Source organism: Lichenostomus cassidix, chromosome 19, assembly GCF_008360975.1.
Source record: "Lichenostomus cassidix isolate B80296 chromosome 19, HeHo_3.0, whole genome shotgun sequence".
NCBI lineage: Eukaryota > Metazoa > Chordata > Aves > Passeriformes > Meliphagidae > Lichenostomus > Lichenostomus cassidix.
In genome coordinates this window covers 8,231,096-8,249,558 of record NC_139499.1, presented here as the reverse complement: position 1 = coordinate 8,249,558, position 18,463 = coordinate 8,231,096, and the positions used below count along the sequence as shown (strand labels likewise).

At 45.2% G+C, this 18,463-nt stretch overlaps 1 protein-coding gene across 3 annotated transcripts; it reads right to left on the bottom strand.

The window, feature by feature from the left end:
• DHX40 (DEAH-box helicase 40) lies at window positions 1–17,469 on the bottom strand. 3 transcript variants are annotated; one of them, XM_085078461.1, is made up of 17 exons: window positions 17,364–17,469; window positions 11,541–11,686; window positions 11,149–11,268; window positions 9,876–10,106; window positions 9,591–9,657; window positions 9,003–9,134; window positions 8,338–8,437; window positions 7,938–8,024; window positions 7,296–7,478; window positions 6,660–6,740; window positions 5,901–6,058; window positions 4,299–4,413; window positions 3,919–4,027; window positions 3,505–3,599; window positions 3,201–3,270; window positions 2,650–2,878; window positions 1–928 (listed from the first exon to the last, which is right to left on the bottom strand). In XM_085078461.1, the coding sequence occupies exons 1-17, from the start codon at window positions 17,452–17,454 to the stop codon at window positions 789–791; spliced, it is 2,154 nt and encodes a 717-aa protein (XP_084934587.1). In that variant the 5' UTR covers window positions 17,455–17,469; the 3' UTR covers window positions 1–788. The 3 variants fall into 3 exon arrangements, with proteins under 3 accessions (XP_084934587.1, XP_084934586.1, XP_084934585.1); XM_085078460.1 differs by lacking the exon at window positions 17,364–17,469 and adding an exon at window positions 12,207–12,467 and having other exon boundaries at window positions 1–925; XM_085078459.1 differs by lacking the exon at window positions 17,364–17,469 and adding an exon at window positions 12,207–12,466.
• Between the last annotated feature and the right edge of the window lie 994 nt (window positions 17,470–18,463).

Genomic DNA, 18,463 nt, shown 5'->3' with positions numbered 1-18,463 from the left:
TCTTTTAGAAGCTTAAGGAAAAAAAGCTTTTATTTCCTCATGTATTCTTCCTCCACGTTTGAAACTGCCATTCTTGAGATCAAAACCCATATAATCTTGAAAATCACAGTCACCCAATTCAGCAAAAGAGCTCATTAGGCAGCAGGTTCAGAACCTGGCTGAGGTGCCAAGTGGAAAACACACAGTGCTAAGTCATCCCTGACAAGAGTGATGCCTTGTGAGCAGGGATGGGAAAATTTACAAAACACTTTGCACACAAAGACATGTGGTACAGGGCAGGGACAACACAGAATGCAGGTGTTTAATTTAATTTTTTATTTAATCCTGCTGGTTCCACCCTTCAAAGAGCCCTTCCTGCACATTTGCCTGAGCATGGAGACTGTGTGGCCACCATCAGACAGAATAAAATGGGTAAAAAGTTGTGCTTCCACTCCTTAAAAAAATAAAACCCAACCGACCTCTAAGAAAATTTTATTTATAACGTCACTGAGATGTTTCTAAGTCAAATAAATGCCAGAGAATTGGCAAAACACTTGGTATCACAGCCTCACCCACAGGTGAAGCCACTAAATTGTTGCCACTGACCTGCAGCAACACAATCCAGCTTGGGAAGCTTTGTTTTCCCTGCTGGATGCAGCCAAGGAAGGCTGTGTTTGTCCTCTTTGGCACTCCAACTGACACAAAGCAGAAGTTTTCCTGCACTCCTGCAGTCATTTGGCATCAGGAAAACGTCCCCAGAGCTGCACAAACTGCCTCTCCTCCCAGTGGGAGCAGAGCTGCCACCAGTGTTACCCCAAATCCTTCACTGAGCCACTCCAGCCCTGAGCTCTGTGCTGCTTCCTCTCCAGGTACCGAGCTCGGGCATCCTGGATGGATTGCTCATCATTCCTCCTCTCCATCTTCCTTGCAGAGTTGTCTGTGACTCCTTCTGGAGGGAGAGGAGAGAAAGAAATCAACTCCTCTGAGTCAAAGCCCCTCCACAGCATTGCAAGTCCTCCTGTTTATTAAATACCAAAAAAAACCCTAACAGAATATTTTTTTCCTAAGTCCCAAGCAGCCATTTGAATGACTTCCAGAGAGGACAGACTGTACCACAGCAGGGAGGAAAAAAAAAATAATTAAAAATAAAATCATGCCTTAGCTCCCATGTCAATATTTGCAGCTGGGCTCATCTCATCCCCAAACCTCACTTTTTATTGTAGCAGAGAATATGCATCCTGTGTTCCACACACCCATTCCTTCTCCCAACTGCACATCCCAAACTCAGGTTCAGGCAGCACAGGGAGCAGGAAAAAACATTAGGAAAAACTATCTTTAAAAGATTTCCGGAGGCAGGAGGAAGGGAGAGGAAAACATGCAGATAAGGGAGTGGGAGAAGTCAATCCTGCAGATCAGACACCATCAGAAATGCACATTATCCCACAGCACTGAGACCTTGGGACTGCTTCTCACAGAAGGGAAGGAAAGCAAGAAATATTTTCAGTCTGAAAAAGCAATAAAAAAATAATCAAAGAGTCTGAGAGGCTAAAATCTGTGTGAGTGAAGCAGCTGCTGCAGCCTAGTCCTGGGCACCAGGTTCTGTGATAAGAGGAGCTTTAATCAACATCCACTGTTAGAATATTTGTAATTATTATGTCTTGGAGTCAAAGAATAATAATTCAGCTCCTGCTGCAGCCTTTCCTGGGCGTGAATGAAACCTCTGTCAGCTCTTCAGCCACCTATTTTCATGAAGGTCCCAGAAATACAACATCTGTAAGGTCAATATGAAACTCAAATTAATTGGCAATTGCCTGGTGAAGTCATAATGTAGAGGGGAACATGGAGAACATTTCCTTGGACTTCAGATAAATTGATGAGGCTCCTGTGCATTATTTATAACCAAATCAAATTCATGTTTAAAATGGTGGATTTATACAATAATACAGGGCAGAAAGAGATGCTGGTCTGAGCCCAGAAGTCTGCATTTTTTTCCTTTGTTAAGGAAATGGAAGAGAATCTGTATTTACTGTACAATGAATCGATGCTTTGGAGGTTCAGCTCAGGAGTAAAGAGCCCTTTGAATACTTGGCTGCTTTAGGAACCTGCTGACAGAAGCATTCCAAGAATGCCAAGCAGCCAGATCAGTTAGCAGGCACCAGTTCTAATTAAAACTGACTCTTTCAACATATGGCATTAAATTCATTGTCAGAATGAGACATTCACCAAAATGGGAGACTTTTTCCTCTGTGTTTTTTATTGGGTGAGGTTTTTTGATTTTTCTTTTCCTTCCCTCTGCCCCATAACACTTAGGACTTCTCCCAGGGCAGCATTATTTGGGCATCAATGGCTAAATACCCTTCACAAATTTAAATTACCAGACTCAAAATGCTTTTATTCAATTCTGTTCAAGCTCTGCTGTAGCAAAACAAAAGAAGGTGGGGGAGCGTGGCAAGAAGCAGCAAGCAAACACCACAATTCACACTGCTGGGACAGAAAATAAGAATTTGCAGAGCTGTGGGAAGAAGAAACCACCCAGAACTACACCCATCAAACACAAATGAACACCTCCTAGCCCAAAATGTGACACAACAAACACGCAGGGGTCCAAAACTCTCACGAAAAAGGCACGAAAATCTCACTCACACAGCTAGGGATGAACACTGAGCTTACCACACTGCCTTTTCAGCTCTTCCCTCTGCTCCCACTTGCTTATTTCCTCTTCAGTCACCTCCTCCCTGGCCACGCTGCTCAGTTCATAGGCGTCCAGCTGGTGCAGCCTGGGCAGCAGCTCCCTGACCCACTCGTAGCGCACGGGGCACACGGTGCGCACGTAGATCTTGGAGGTCACCGCCACGTCGTGGAAGATGATCCACTCCAGCAGGGTCTCCTGGTTGTAGAGCTGAGAAATTCAAAGGTTGGGTCATAGATGGTTTGAGTTTTAGAGCCTTCCCTCCATTGGGATGTCGGTGATTTGGATGGAAGATGTTAGCCTGAATTTTTAGATGATTTGGAATTGCACGTGAGATTCCAAGAGCTGGAAAGTCCAGCCTGGGTCACACTTATATCACCAACATTTACCAAGTTTGAAAAAGTGAGGCTTTTCCCCATTCTCAAAACTGCAGCAAGAGCACAAAGCAAACACCAGGAAGAGCTTAGGGATCTGCATCTTATTCCTTTTAGAGATCCCTTTGCTACTTTACCAGCAGGTTTTGGGAACTCACCGTGGATGAAGGGTGGATGTAGACTATGCTGCCATGTCCGTCCATTGTGCAGAATGTCCTGGCTGCAGATCTGAAAAGTTTGTGGGGAAAAAAAAAAAGAAATTAAAAAAGAAACAACAACAAAACAAAACAAAACACATGTTGCTGTGATTAGACAGCAACATAGAAAGCAGCACTGAACTAAACAAATCAGCAGCAGCACAGGAAAAAATTTTTAGGTATCTGACTGGAGAAAGGTGGTTCCTTTTTAAAGGATTAAATAACTAAAGTGTAAAAAATAAATTCAAAAAGCTTCATTCCCTACCTCCTAGCAACGTTGATAAAGTATCCTGCACATAGGCATCTCCTCAGAATTTCAGTTCTGGAGCCTTCAAAGGTCTCTTTAGGGAAGTCTGGCAGCTGTGAAAAGAAAAAACAACATGATTGAGGATCTTTCTTCAAGAAAAAGCAGTTATAACCCACTTCATTCCATGGATTTTAAACTCTGGGTTTCTCTCTGCACAGAAATCATGAGGAAAGGAGAAAAACTCCTTTTTTTGTCCATTACCACCACTGTACCTGTGCCTTCCACAAGCAAGGGTGCTCTAAAAAAATATTTAAGTGGATTAGTTTTTACTGGAAAAAGGCAGCAGCCATCTGGAAAGGGCTCAGTATTCACTACATCTCTTAAATATAAACTTATACAGCTCAACCATATCCAGAAATTGTATTTTTTTACCTGTTTCAGTTTAGTGGTTATTTCCCGAAGCTGCCTTTCCACACTAAAAGCAGATTTTACAGCTCTCCAATGGATCCAGTATTTCTGGCACCAGGCTGAAGGAGACTTGCTGAGAACAGGAATATTTGAATTATAAAGAAGCCCTTTGTAAGCTGCTTGCAAGAAACTTGCATCTATTTTTTGGTTATGGTCATACAAAAGCAACAACCTACACAGGCAGATACTTTGTTGGGTGAAATAAAATATGTCCTGATAGAAATTACAGATCACAACAAGGAATAAATCTGGAATTATTGTTATTAGATGTGCCTGCAGCATATCTAAAAACTGGGAGTTATGAGCAATGCAAAACCACTTACTGTAAAGAGAGCATTTTATACCTTGCTTTGCACTGTTCAAAAATATTTAAGAGGGTTGCAAAGTCATTGCATCCTCCCACTTGTGAGGCAAGTTCCTGGTGTTGAAGCTCAGCCTCCTTTTGCTTCTGAGGATCACCTGAGGAAATGAGTTATATCTCACTTAGTCATTTTTATTTATCACTGCCTAATTTTTTGTTAGTGTGTGTTTGGCTGCCTCGGCCCTTTATTCCTATTATTTTTAGGTGTGTAAATCTAAAATGTCTCTCTTCCTACAGCTGCATTTACAGGTCTTCCTCCTTCCACTACTGCTGAACAAGAGCACACAGATGCTATTAAATCTATGATTAATCACATCAGTCAGCACCAGGGATGAGGAATTCCAGCCTCTTAGAAAGTACTTCTCACTCACAATCAATCCAGAGGCTGATAGAAAGGAACAGGAACTTAAATTGCTCACAGGGATCAAGTGAGAGGAAAAACAATATTGTTGAACTCATCACAGCACTCTCTGATCTACTGAACTCAGCTCTGCCCTACTGCCACAGCAATGCAGGTATTAAAATAAATAAGGAAAAAACCCAGTGGATCTGTGAGTTTAGTAGGAATTCACCCTCGCTAAATGCTAGGAATGCACCAGGCAGAAACAACATTTCCAAAGTGTTATTTCAAGTTTGAAACACCCAAAGCACAGCCTATTCCCCTTGGGAGAGGAAGGCAGCACTGCAAAGGCCATTGGCACTGCTGCTGCTGTGGAGGATGTCAGAAGTTTGTGAGCACTAAAGTGAAAGGGATGAAGCAGGGAAGCCTCATCCCACACTGGAAAAAGTGCCTGGAGGATGGGAATCTGTGCTTCCTGCCTCATGCTGGAGGGTAACAGGCTGTGCAGACAACAAGGGCACAGAGGATGGGAGAGCCAAGGGGCAGCTGTGGGAATGGGAAGGAGCCCAGGGCAGTGTCCAGGTTATCAGGGCTGGCAGCAGGGCCTGTGGCTGCTGCTCCAACGGGCACAGCTTGTGGGGACAGAGATAACTGGAGCACAGCCAGGGAGGGACAGGACAAAGGTCTCTCACAACGGCTGTGCATGCACAGCACAGCTGGGATGGGCAGCAGCAGGGACAAGGGGATGGGAGAGACTCAAGTTCAGCTCTAGTGAAACTATCTGGGAACCACAAAATTACATTTTCCATTTAGAGAACCACTGGAAATGAGGCACTGACGAGTCAAGCTTCTCACAGTAACCTAAAGGATCTATTTGGTTAAACAAGAACAGAACCAGATATTGAACAGGAAAGATAATCCAGAGGCAATGTCTCATTTGTTAAAAACAATCAGTCCCTGCTGTCTGTACTCAGACCAACAGCAAACACATCTGCTGTGGTGCATTTGGGTTTTCTGGTGGTTTTATTCCTCCTTTTCCCTCCTGCAACAGAGTTTTCCCCTCATGACCTCTCAGCTTAGGCATATGCTGCTTTCCAGCTCAACAGCCCTGGGACAAACACAACCCAATTCCTGCTGCCCTGAGGTCTCTGGAACAGCTGCTGTCCAACTCCTGGCACGCAGAGTTCCTGACTCCAAGGCCATGGAAAGCTTTTTTTTGGGGATTTTTGGGAAGGGGTTTCCCACCTGGACGGATGAAGACGTTTTCCACAGACAGCATTGCTGCAATGGGAAGCAGGAGATCTTCACAGTCCAGGGAAGCAGCTTTGATGACAGCACAGGACAGGTTGGGAGGGAGGGGGAACTGCACCAGGAATTCACCCAGCCTTGTCACGTGGCCTCTCCTTATCCCAGGGGGAGAAAAAATATATAAATAGCAGATTCAATGGAATTATGTTTAAATGTCAGTTGGGATGTGCACAAGGAATGTCAGCTATGGAGCATTTCCCTCTGGACTGTGAGTGCCCAGACAGGTGCTGGGGACATGGAGAAGTGTCACCAGCAGAAGAACAGACCACATCTCCCCAGCTTGCTTGTGTCTGCTTTTTTTTTATATTTATTAACAAGAAGAATTCCTGGAAGCTTAGGATAAGACCTCTCTTCCTGTCTTGAGCTCTGAGATGGACCTCCCAGCCAGAGCCTGAGCTCCTGAGCCACAACAGTCTGGGATGTGCCCTCAGGAACTCCAGAGCTGAGGTAACTTGGCTGAGGTCACTTAGGAACTCCACGACAATGTGGAGAACTTGATCTGTATCTCCCAAGCCCTAAACTGGGCTCTATCCCTGTTTTTATAGACAGTATATTAAACCCCAGTGAACTTCCTGCAAGTTAAATAAGGAAACACATTCTGCTGCTGGGATGGAAGAGTCCTTTAGTCCACATAAAACATCAGCTTAACCATTAGATTTTAAATTCTTGTACTGACCACACCCCTTTGGTTTTTACCTGTCAATAGCACTGCACTGGTAAAGTTCCTTCAGAGCTTCCAAAATATGTCTTTCTTCAGGGGGGTCCAAATAAGGAAATCTATGGTAAAAAATATGAAGTAGTTTTGTTAGTTTTCATACTTATTTTAATATTTTTTAAACCTCCCAATGCAGGTTTTCTGACCCAAGTCAGATAATCATAATAATCATCCTCATATACTGCCTGTATACCCTCCAGCAGAGGAATTCTGATGACAAATCCCAGCATGGCACACACTAAACTGCATTTTCTGCACTTGTGTGACCTTAAAACTAGAAAATTCCGCAGAGATTAAGCTTTTTGGATATAAAAAACCCAATGTTTTAAATTATTTTAAAGGATCACTGTATAAATAAATGTTTTAAAGGAACACTGTATGAATAAATGTTTTAAAGGAACGCTACGCACTACAAACTACATATTCAATTTGGGAGAGATGGGAGTTCTGGCAGAGCCTCCAACTGGACTCAAGCTGCAGATCCAAGCTGGAATTACTGTGGAGAACAGCAGAAAAGCTGATTGAAGTGTCACAGTTGGCTGGGGACCTAATCCTGCCTGCTGGCCCTGCCTGGGCTGCGAGACCCCAGCCAGGGATAATCCCCGCAGGGAGGTCACCTGATGACATCATGCACGGAAAGGCACTTCAAGGTCAGGATCACAGATGTCAGGCTGGTCCTCCTGATCTCTGGCACGGTGTGGTCAGGCATGCACTGCTCCCAGAACTCCCTGCTGTACAATCTGTAGCTTTTCCCGGATGACGTGCGGCCGGCTCGGCCGGCTCGCTGCTTGGCTTCGCTCCTGCCCAAAACCAAAGATCAGGGAATAAAAATAACATCCAAACCTCCCATCCCTTCTGTTACCACCCAAAGAAGCAGATATTGTTTTTGACAAATAACAGAAATTTCTCTGCTTGTGCAGGGAGGAGATGTTTTGTGTGCAGCAACTGAAAAATTCAGCCATTCAATAGTTTCTGTGCATGGAAGATTTTTTTTAAGCTTTCCTTAAGGTATTCCATTCAGCAAACACTGCTCAGACCTCAGACAATGCACTGCCAATTCCTCCTTAATGCCTGCAACTTTTAGGAAATTCTGCCCTCAATCACTTTCTACCTGGCAGCAAATAAAGTGGATTTAAATCGTGGAGCTTCGAGGTTGCTGCCCATCTTTTTTTATTTATTTTTTTAAAAATCAACCAACACACAGCATTATTGCCAGGGCAACTCCCAGAAACACCAAGGAGGTGACATTTTGGACTCACTTTGAGATGGGAACCACCTCCAGGATGTCCAAACCAACTCGGGGGTTGTGATTCAGCTGCTTCACAAATCCACTGTCCACCACATATCTGGAAAAAAAAATCCAGAGAGGGAAATAACAGAGAGCTCAGCAGGTAACTGCAATGTGCATTTCATCAAAAAGAACACATTAACTCCACCTAAACTGTGGTTATTTAGTGGAGCCAAGATTTGATTTCAAATTCAAGTCTAATAATATTGGTTGCCTCTCACACTATAATAATATCAAGAGTTTTCTTGCTACACACCCCAAAAAATAGGCAACAGGAGAGGTATAGCAGCAGAATAATGTGTTTTTCCAAATCCAGACCCTTCTGAATTATTGTCTCTGTTGCAGCTTTTATGAAGGACAGAAATCAATACCTGACTCCTTCAATGGTCAGAGATGTTGCAGCAATGTTTGTGGAGACCACACATTTCCTGATGCCCCTGGGAGCTGGCAAAAATATCCTTTTCTGTTGATCTAAAATGACAGATATTCAGTCAAACAGCCCCAAATGCCTTGTGAAAGTAATTCCAATGACATTAAAAAGTGAATCATGTAAAATTCTAGAATACAAGTTTTAGCAGGTGCCAGAAATCAGAGAATATTTTCTTTATTGCTCACATATTCAAGATTTGGAAATGGAGAAAAGCCAACTCTCCTGGATTTTTCCTAACCAAGAGCTAGGTAAAACAAACAAGATTCCTGTTGTTGTAAACAAACAAGATTCTGTCTAGACAGAATCTTCCAGAAAGAGTTGAAGGGCTTTAACAATCAGAGACAATAAGTGTGAACATCAAAAAATTAAATTAAGCCCCCCCACGGTTTCTAAAAGTAAATAAAAAATAAAATATTTTAACTGGAGGCTTCTCTGCAAGTAGAGAAGTCTGAAGTGTGACTTTGTTTACGAAGACCTCAAAAAAACCCCATGAGGGTTACTTAACACCCTTTTCCCAACCACAACAGCAAATTTGATGAGGATGGTGTTTGTAACAACCCCTGCAGTTCAGATTTAAGTAATTAAAGTGACATTCTCTGCTCTCACCTGTGGACATGGAGCCATACAAAGGCAGGATGAGCAGACCTTCCACAGCCTGGTCGTGGACCTCATACCTGTAATCGATGGATTCTGCCTTCTTGAAAAGCAAATCACAAGCTCTTTCTATCTCATTCTGGCCTAAAAGACACATAAAAGCTTTTAAAGTCACATTTAAGGACTTCAAGTAGCTGCAACTCTGCCTCCCTGGCTTGCAAGATCTTTGTTTTGCCAATATGCAGAGCTGCCAACATCATTGCAATAGGGAAATAATGAGAGGTGCTTTGGGAGGTGACATCCAGCCTTTCCAGGGTCTCTCACCAAGGATTTTCCCTAAAAGATGGCTGAGGGCCTGGCCCATGCACTGATGGAGGGTTTTATAGCTAAAATAATTCTTCCTCCCAGAATTAACTACTAACTAAACCATGCAGACAACAGAGTCAATTAGGCTATTCCTAAAATGCTCATTTCACTTTGTGCATCCATCTGCACCTTTCCCTTCTCACTGCTCTGGGAGAAACCAGACAGGTTTTGGAAGCTTTTTTTGCTTTGCTGGCAATGCCATGATCCACCTGGATTAACCAGGAAAATTCTCACCTGTCAGGAAAACCAAGATGTCACCTTCTGGCTCATTTAAGTGGACATCCAGGGCGACTTTCACAGCCTGGAACAAACAACAAACAAGTCAAAACCAGCTGAAATCCCAAATATTCTTTCTAAGACTCATCACACCAACTGGTGCTCCCCTATTTCCTGCAGAGATGCTGTGAGCACCACACAGCAGCTGATCCTTGTGGCCTCCCCCAGATGAAAATCACCCCAAAACCAGAGAACACACAGAGAAAATCACCCCAAAACCAGAGAAAACAAAGCAAACCAGACCTCTGTGACATAGGCAGAGCTGCCCACATCCCTGGGGCTCAGCAGGTTGCAGAATATCTCCTTGACAGGGTAACTTCTCCCTGGGATGTGCAGCACTGAGCAGTTCCCAAAGAATTCTGAGAGCTTTTCCACCTCCAGGGTGGCTGACATCACCACCACCTTCATGTCTGTCTTCCTGCCTGCTGGTTTCTTCTGCAGGAACAGTTTCTTCAGCAAACCAAATAAAATATCCTAGCAGAAAACCAGAAAAACTTGATGTTAGTATCCTGGTTTTATTAGAAGTGCCTACAAACTTGGAAGGGACTGATTTTACCCCACTGAAATAGTGAAAATCACAATATTCCAGGCCTAGGCACTCTGAAGAAAACATACATTTACCCTGGACATTTTGGGTTCTAGAGTTTAATTAATTTTATCAGCTCTTCTCACAGCATATAGACAGCACCAGGGTAACTTAAACTCCTTTGCTTTTGATTTTATACTCTCTTGGTCAAGTCATTTGTGACAGGTTACCTCAGACCCATTTTTCATCCCATTTTCTTTGTTTTTATTTATTGCCATGACCTCAGCAAATTTATTTCACTCTGAGGTGCTCTGAATTAAAAATCTGCTCCTTCCATCACCTCAGCTCAGTTATTTGCAATACCCTCACATGCCTGAGGGCAAACTGGGATTCAGAAAGCATTTTCCCCTTTCCCAGCTGGACTGGGAGATTGTTTGCTGGAGCAGGAGGTTGTCTGACACACCACACGATCTCCTGAGGTCTGAGTGACTTGAATGTCCCTTTGATGGCCACAGAAGGGGCAGGGTGACCTTTGAGAGCTTTTGGGACTCAGGTCTAGATATTTCCATGGTCCCAAAAGCCATAATCTCTTTGCACAGTCATATACACACCCTAAGAAACACTGGGGCAAGAGAGGTGTTTCAGGGGTTTTTTTAAATGAATATTCTAGAAAATTTGTGTTCTGTTTCAAATTTCACACTCGTGGAAATTTTGGGAGAGTATCCAACAGCCAGCAAAGTTCCACCTGCTTTCAAATACCACAACTACAAAAATTCTAACAGCTATCAAAATTTTAACACTATTTAGAGGCCACATCTTATTTTCAACTCATGCAGCACGTAATAAACAAAGCAGCAATTCTGTGCTCTTAGGACAGCAAAAGGATAAAGCACATCCATGGAAAGTCAGTCCAAATCCCTGGGGATCGTGCACAAGTGAGAGGAAGGTATAAGCAGAGCCCAGAAAAGGACAGAGAAAGGTGACACTCACAGTGCTGAGGCTTCGCTCGTGGGCTTCATCCAGAATGATGACACTGTACTTGCTGAGGAGGGGGTCAGTCAGGATTTGCCTCAGCAGGCACCCATCAGTCATGTACCTGATGGCAGTGTCCTGAAAGGTTTAATTAGACATTCAGCTGCTGGGGTTTTATTTCAAAGTGAACACTTTTACACAGATCGCACATTTGTCCAGGACACACTCTCAGATTCCAGCACAGCCCCTCATGCTCACAGCACAGGTGCTCAGCAATATTTCACCTGTAAAGTGCCAAAAAAACTCCCTCAAATGAGTTACAGGATACAAACAGCTGGGATGGACACCTCCCAAAGCTCTGAGCACCCCACAGAGCCCAGCCCAGCCCAGAGCAGTCCCCAGGGTCTCACCTCGGAGGTGCAGTCATCAAAGCGGACCTGGTAGCCCACGAGAGCCCCCAGCTCACAGCCCAGCTCCTCGGCCACCCTCTGCGCCACCGACACGGTGGCCACACGCCGCGGCTGGGTCACCCCGATGGCCCCGTGCTTGGCCAGGCCTGCGGGACACACAGAAGGGCTTGGGTTGGAAGGGACATTAAAGGGACATCATTCCACCAGCCCAGGGTGGTCAGAGCTCCATCCAGCCTGGCCTTGGGCATTCCAGGGATGCAGGAGCAGCCACAGCTTCTCTGGGCACCCTGTGCCAGAGCCTCACACCCTCCCAGGGATAATTCCTCCCCAGTGTCCCACCTAACCCTGCTCTCTGTCGCTGGGATGTCACTCCTGTCACTCCACACCCCTTCAGGTAGTGCAAGGGGCTCTGAGCTCACCTCTGGAGGCATCTCCAGTCTGAACACCCCAGTGACTGTGGGACAAACAGGGACACTGAGCTGTGCTGCCCCAGATCAGCTTATAACACGTACCTACACAACGCACACATGGCCAGTCTGTTTTTCTTTATTAAAAAGTTTAATCGAGCCGCCTCCTGTCACCACAGCCCGGCCCGAAGCGAGGGGGCAGAGGGACTACTGTACGAGTTTATCTCTTGTGCCCCACACCCGCGGGGGGTTTTGTTACCTGCCTCGTAGAGGTACTTGGGCAGCTGCGTGCTTTTGCCGCTGCCCGTCTCGCCGGTGACGATGAGGAAGGGCCGCTCCCGCACGGCCTCCACCAGCTCTCGGCGGGAGCGGCGGATGGGCAGGGCGGCAGAGTCCATGGCGCTCCCGGGGCTCACCTGCCTCACCTGCGGCCCCGCCCGTGCGCGCTCCCGGCGGGAACCCCTAAGCGCGCCCCCGGCGGGATCCTGCGCGCCCCCGGGCCCGCCGCTCGCGCGCCCCGCGCATGCGCGCCACGCCCTCCACGCGAACCACGCCCCCAACGGCTTCCCGCCCTTTCGTTAAGCCACGCCCCCATCGGCCCGCCCCGCCCTCCCCTCAGCCCCTCACGGCGCGGCAGAGCTGCATAATCGCCAAAAACACCATAAAAATCTCCAAAATCGCAAAAATTACAAAGTGCGAAGGGTTGGAAGGACCTAGAAATTAATGGGTGAGGATTCCTCCCACCAGAATAGGTTGCTCAGATGTATTTCCTGACAAAACTTAACTTTCGAGTCCGGACATTAATATCCCGATTGAATGACTCTGATTAGGAAGAAAATGTCCTGCCGCATGTTTTAAAATCTAAGGGACAACAAATGATCTCGGATTCTATCATAAATCACAGCAATATTGTCTTTCCATTGTGTTATATTGTGTTACATTCGACCATTACACAGTACTAAGCGTAACACAATTCTACACTCACAGAAAATAACAAAATATTGATAAACAAACCTGCTTCACCAAAACCTTTTTCCTAAGAAAGAAAAAGTTCATCGATGTTTGATCTTTGTATGCTTTCAAGCCTAATCAACAAGAAAGGAGATTTAATCTGTGAAAGAGGGCAGCCCACAAGTTCTAAATGGTGTGTTAAAAAAACCAAATTACTTGTGAGCATTGTAAAAGTTTAGCGCTGGACATGCTTCAGTGATCTCAGATTTAGGGGCAGGTTGACAAAGCTTGGAAAAAAAACATATCCTCTGGTAGCAGACACAGAATGCAGAATTTTTGGGCTATCTGGCAGAAATGCCAAAATACAGAAGAAACTGATAAACCCAACTTAGCTCCAAGTGGGTAAAAAGTAATTCTGTGACCACCGACCCAAGAAACCCACTGACCCAAAGAAGAGAAAGACTCAGCATGGCACTAATTAGCATCAGGAGCAAATCATTTACCAATAGAAGATAGAATACTAATTAACAAGAGGACTATGTAACTCGTAACAAATGAACACTAATTCCTTTGTTTGCTAACATATATAAATAGTGTAAAGTTTTGATAGTTGGGGTGCCTGATCTGTGGGATTCAGCTGGCCACCCAGGCTTTGCAAGGCTGAAATAAATCATTGATATCTTTCTGGAGGGTGCAATTACTGCCTTGTTGCACTTTGGTAACAAATGATTTTTAAGGACATTAATAACCCCAAACTCCCTGTGATGAACAAACGAAGGCGCTGCAGCACCGTCTGTGAATCCACAGCAGACCTGAAGGTGGCAAACTCAGAACACAAACCAGCAGCAGTCCAGCTCCCCTGCTTTCCCCAAAACACGATTTTTGTGGTGTATTTTGCCCCTAACTCGTAGTTTGCTGCCCTGTCGTTTCACCCTCCATTAGGCTCTATCAGAGACAAGAATGACACAATAAATTTGGTGTCACATCAAGAGCGAATCCAGGCCACCCACTGACTCTGCTTATCACAGATTCCCTGAATTTTCATCTCTGGCACCATGGGAGGAATATTTCCCCACAGGGAATGGGCATTCCGAAGCTTGGAAGATATTCCAAGATATTCCCAGTGTGGCCACCTTCAGCTATGTCTAAACTATAAATAATTGTAAAATCCCACAATAAGCTGGTTTTGCAACAGTCTGACAAAAATTAGTGGGATGTGCCAATACATTTTTTGTTGGTACACCCCTTTATGGAAAATATCATATTTATTGCCTCACAATTTACTAATGTCATGTTGCCACTGGTAACTATTATTAATGGTGATCACATACACATTGGAAACTTCAAACACACCCTCATTACAATTTTTGTGTGTACTTACCAAGAAGCATTTAATGGTTTTAAGAGACGTGCATTTTTACACACAGTCTGCTTGATTTTATTTAAATCACATCCTGCTTTTGGCAGACATAGGGCTAGGTAAGGTTTTTCAATTCTCTTTTTTTTTTTTTTTTTTTTCTGTCCTCCCAGCCTGGGAATAGCAGATTTGGTTTTAATCAACCCCTTTGCAGTCTCGAACTTTGTCCTCCTGGAATACAGTGCCATTCATTTAAGGATTTCCCTCTGTCTAATAAACATTAATGAACCACACTTTACAATTCCCCTGTGATCTTATCTCGCTTTCGCAGATGGGGAAAACAGAAACAAATTAAAGGGGTCTGCACACACCACAAATCAAAGGCAGAGCTGGGGGATGAACCCAGGGATCCTAGCACAATTCCCTGCTCCAATAACTGAAAAATGTGTTCCTACCCCTGCAGCTGCTCTGGCAGTAACACAGGGCAGCACTGTTACCTTCAGGCCATCCAGGAGGACTGAAATTGCTCTTTTCCTGAGGTTTACCTTCCCACACAACTGCAAATTCTGTGAGGTGACAGAGGGCTGTGGCTCTGCCAGCTTCCTCTGCTGGATTATCCCTCAGGATGTCTTTATTCCCTCCTGAGCAGAGGACCTCTTTTCTGATTAGCAGAGATCTAACAGGATATGGGGAATATTCCAGTCCTTACTGGTACACCATGGGGTTTATCCATCTTCCCAGAAGAGAGGCCTGATTTCCTAGGGAATTTTCATCTCCTAGCTCTGGACAATGTGGTCCATTCCATGACAAACATGGCATCCCTCGGTGCCTGTGAAGAAAACCACATCTATTAATTACATCCAGCAAGGAAAGACAGGTAATCGCCTTGTGCCTGGAATCTCTAAGTAAGGCCACTTTCCAGAAGAACAATCCTGAGCTGTGATTTCAGCAGAGACAGAAGAAACCAATGTTCCCTTGCAAGCTGCACTCCTGTCAGACACCCAGCAGTTTTTCTGACAGCCAGGATTTTTGTGGCACTGGCTGTGAGTCATTATTGAAGAAGTGTTATTCTTAAAACAGAGGAAGAGTGCTGGAGAAAGGAGGTGTTAGACAGGAAAAAACCCAAACCCCTTTCACACCTCCATCTGCTGTCTTACAGTGCCTTGCTACCAAACATTTACAAATCAAAGAGTTTTATTGCAAATCTTGCTCTGCTTGTTAAAAATTGCTTCTTTTTGAAGACAGAATCAGACATTTAGCCTTTCTCCTCCATAATGAACATATTTTCCTTGTGTTTAGCTCCATGGAAAACAACAATTTCCACAGTGCAGCCTTCTGCCAGGGCAGCCAGGTTATTCCTAACTGCACTCCCAGGTTTCTGCTAAAAAAGGCTGCAGGAAATTCTGCACTGGCAGAAATCTGCCCTGGTTTATCTCGGTTTGTTCCGCAGGTGGACAGTGTCCGGCCAGATCCAGGCTGGGAATTGCTCTGGTGGAATACAATACAGCTATTTCTGTGCTGGAAAGGGATTTGCAGTTCAATCTCTCTGCTGAGAGAACAACTGCAGCGTTGAGAAGCTGCTCAGCCAGGTCTCACTGAGCTACGCCGGCACAAAGGGTGACAGAACTGCTACAGCAACTGCTCATCCCCTTGTTGTTGGCCACAAACCCTGCTCCCCTCACGCTGAGGCAGATTTCATTCCTCTTCCCTGCTGCTCCAAGGGTGCTGGAGCTGTGTCTGCACATGGACCTGCAGTGAGTCACAGGCACACACTCAGGTCTCCGTGCCCCAGTTCTGCAAAGGGCTCTGCACAAACATTGTACTCAGCAGAAGAGACCTGGCATACTCACTGCAGGCCTCCACTGATACTCTTAAAGCTCTGTTTTCTCTTCAGAGTTGGTCTGGGAAGTGATTTTGTTCATTTGCCCCCCTCACACGTACGCCTGCATCACCCTTTTTAAATTTAACTCCAGTGTCAGATCTGCAGCTGTTTCCGAGGCCACATTCATGAATGATTGCTGCTCCTGCCAGGTGCAAGCATGAATAAAAAGGTCACTGGCTGGGGAGAGGATTAAGCTTTGGCTCAGCTGTTTGCATTCTCACACAGAGCACGGTCTGTCCATCCATCTGTCTGTCAGCCCTCACGCACCATCCAGACAGGTGAGGAGCTGAATATTGGAAACAATTCACTCCACAGTGTCTGTGGTTTCAGAAAACAAGCTCCCCCAGCAAGCCTCCAAGCAGCCCCTGGATCAGTGAAATTATCTGTGCAGAAATATAAATGCAGAATGGCATGGGAACAGTCTCCCTGGAGACTGGGGTAGGGCAGATTGGAAAATACCTAAATCTCTAAATGGTGTCTGAGATTTTCATGTTAAATTGGAACATTTTCTTCCCACGCTTACCTAAGGAGACGAAGGAAGGCAGTTTATGGGCACTTAGCACATACACTGAGAGCAAGCAGGGAAGAAATCCAGGAGGCATGGAGCAGATCCATCTCCCTGGATCTCCACCTGAAGTATTTCACTGATTCAAGGCCTTTTGTACCTTCAGGAGTGAAAGCTGTTGGCTATTTTAAGACCTTCTCATGCTTGCACTGCTCTTACAACCCATGGGAGGCTTCTAATCTATTTCTGTATATTAGACATCCTTCCTCTTCTGGCTTCCTTATCAAATGTGCAAAACAATCAATAATTCACTTAGGCTCCACATTCCCATTAGAGTGCACCATGGCTGTGATTTAAATATATTTCTGTGACTGTAGAATAAGCAGATATCCAAAACTACCCTGGAAATGTCCTCTTGTATGTGACAGCACCTCCTGCCTTCCAAAGTAGTTTTATTTCTCCAGCTGTTAGATCTAGGACAAAATACTACTCTTTTGTTCTATATTAAGACCATGGAATAACAGCAGCTGACTTCCCAGCCTCTGTCCTCGTGGAGGGGAGCAGGATGAAGAATTAACCCCTGGCATGAGCTTTTCTCATGATAAGTCATTAAGAAAAGCCAGATCTCCTTGATGCCCTCCCTCATTAGACAAGGATGAACTGGAGGTTGCCTTCCTTGCCTTCCTGTGGCCCTCACCACACACTGCAGGCCCAGGCTCACCTGTGGTGATTCCCTGAGCTCCAGGAGATGAAGAGGCTTGACCAAGGAGTCCCAGAGGGTGTCCAGAGTGACAGAGACCCAAGTGCCACATCCCCTGCTTGAGAGACCTGCTCAGACCAAGCAAGAATTAAAACTTCTCCTTACAAGAGACAGCCTTGAGACCCAGGGACAAGGACACAGAGTTGTGTCCACAAAAAAACCCTCATATTTCATCTGTGGACCTACAACCTCCTCCATTCCCTCTTGTCCCTGTGTTGAACCTTTTGGTACCACCAGCTCTGTGTGTCCACAACACCCAGCAACAAGGGCAGAGCACGCGGCAGCCGCACACGTCCTGGTAATGACTTCATTTCTTCCACCAGCGCTGGAAAAAACAAAAACAAACCCAAATCCCCGGTCCTGCATAATTGTGGCTCTGTTATTCATGGATCTTAAATCGTACTCCTTCATGAATTTTAATGTGCAGTCCATTTTCTTTCCACTAATCCTGCATTAGGCTGGAAGCCTTTATAGACTGAACATTTGCCCTCCTTCGCTTTTCATGCTCCGCAGCAGCATCGCGGCTGCCTTTCCCCAGGCACTGCCCTCGTCTCAGCTGGGCTGGCACTGAAGTTCAACCAACATGAAAGTGTTTTCATATTAGATCCTCCAGTTCTCTGCATCCCTGGCAGAAGCAGCAGGGCTGCTGCACAGGCAGCCTGGGAACAGCAGCTCTTTATTTTGCCCCCGATTTGGCAATCTCGTGGTGTGCATAAGAGTTGTGAAATGTTGTTTGAGACAACACTTGCCTGTGAGTCTTTAGCACCATGCTTCTGTAAATCCCTTTTTCCAGCTAAAACCATCTCCACAAGCCATCAGGAAGGAGTGAAAGCCCTCCAGGAAATTCTCCTTTCCAAGGAATTACTGATGAGTGGCACACAAGAGCAAACCACAGACGGTTCTGCACCACCATAAACTCTAAAATACTGAACAGCCCCATTTTAAAAAACTTAGGTTAAAAACCAGACAGGACCATGAGATACTCTAATCTCACCTTCTGCAAAAAGCCTGTTCTTTCACTGCTAAATGTAATAAGCAGTGAGAGAGACAAATGGAGACCC

Excerpts from the sequence above, each read along its gene's own strand:
- DHX40 (XM_085078459.1), bottom strand. The coding sequence starts at position 12,345 with ATGGACTCTGCCGCCCTGCCCATCCGCCGCTCCCGCCGAGAGCTGGTG. Across the intron at positions 8,438-9,002 it reads GTATGGCTCCATGTCCACAG|ATCAACAGAAAAGGATATTT; the intron begins GTGAGAGCAGAG and ends CTGTCATTTTAG. Across the intron at positions 3,271-3,504 it reads TTTATCAACGTTGCTAGGAG|ATCTGCAGCCAGGACATTCT; the intron begins GTAGGGAATGAA and ends CAAACTTTTCAG.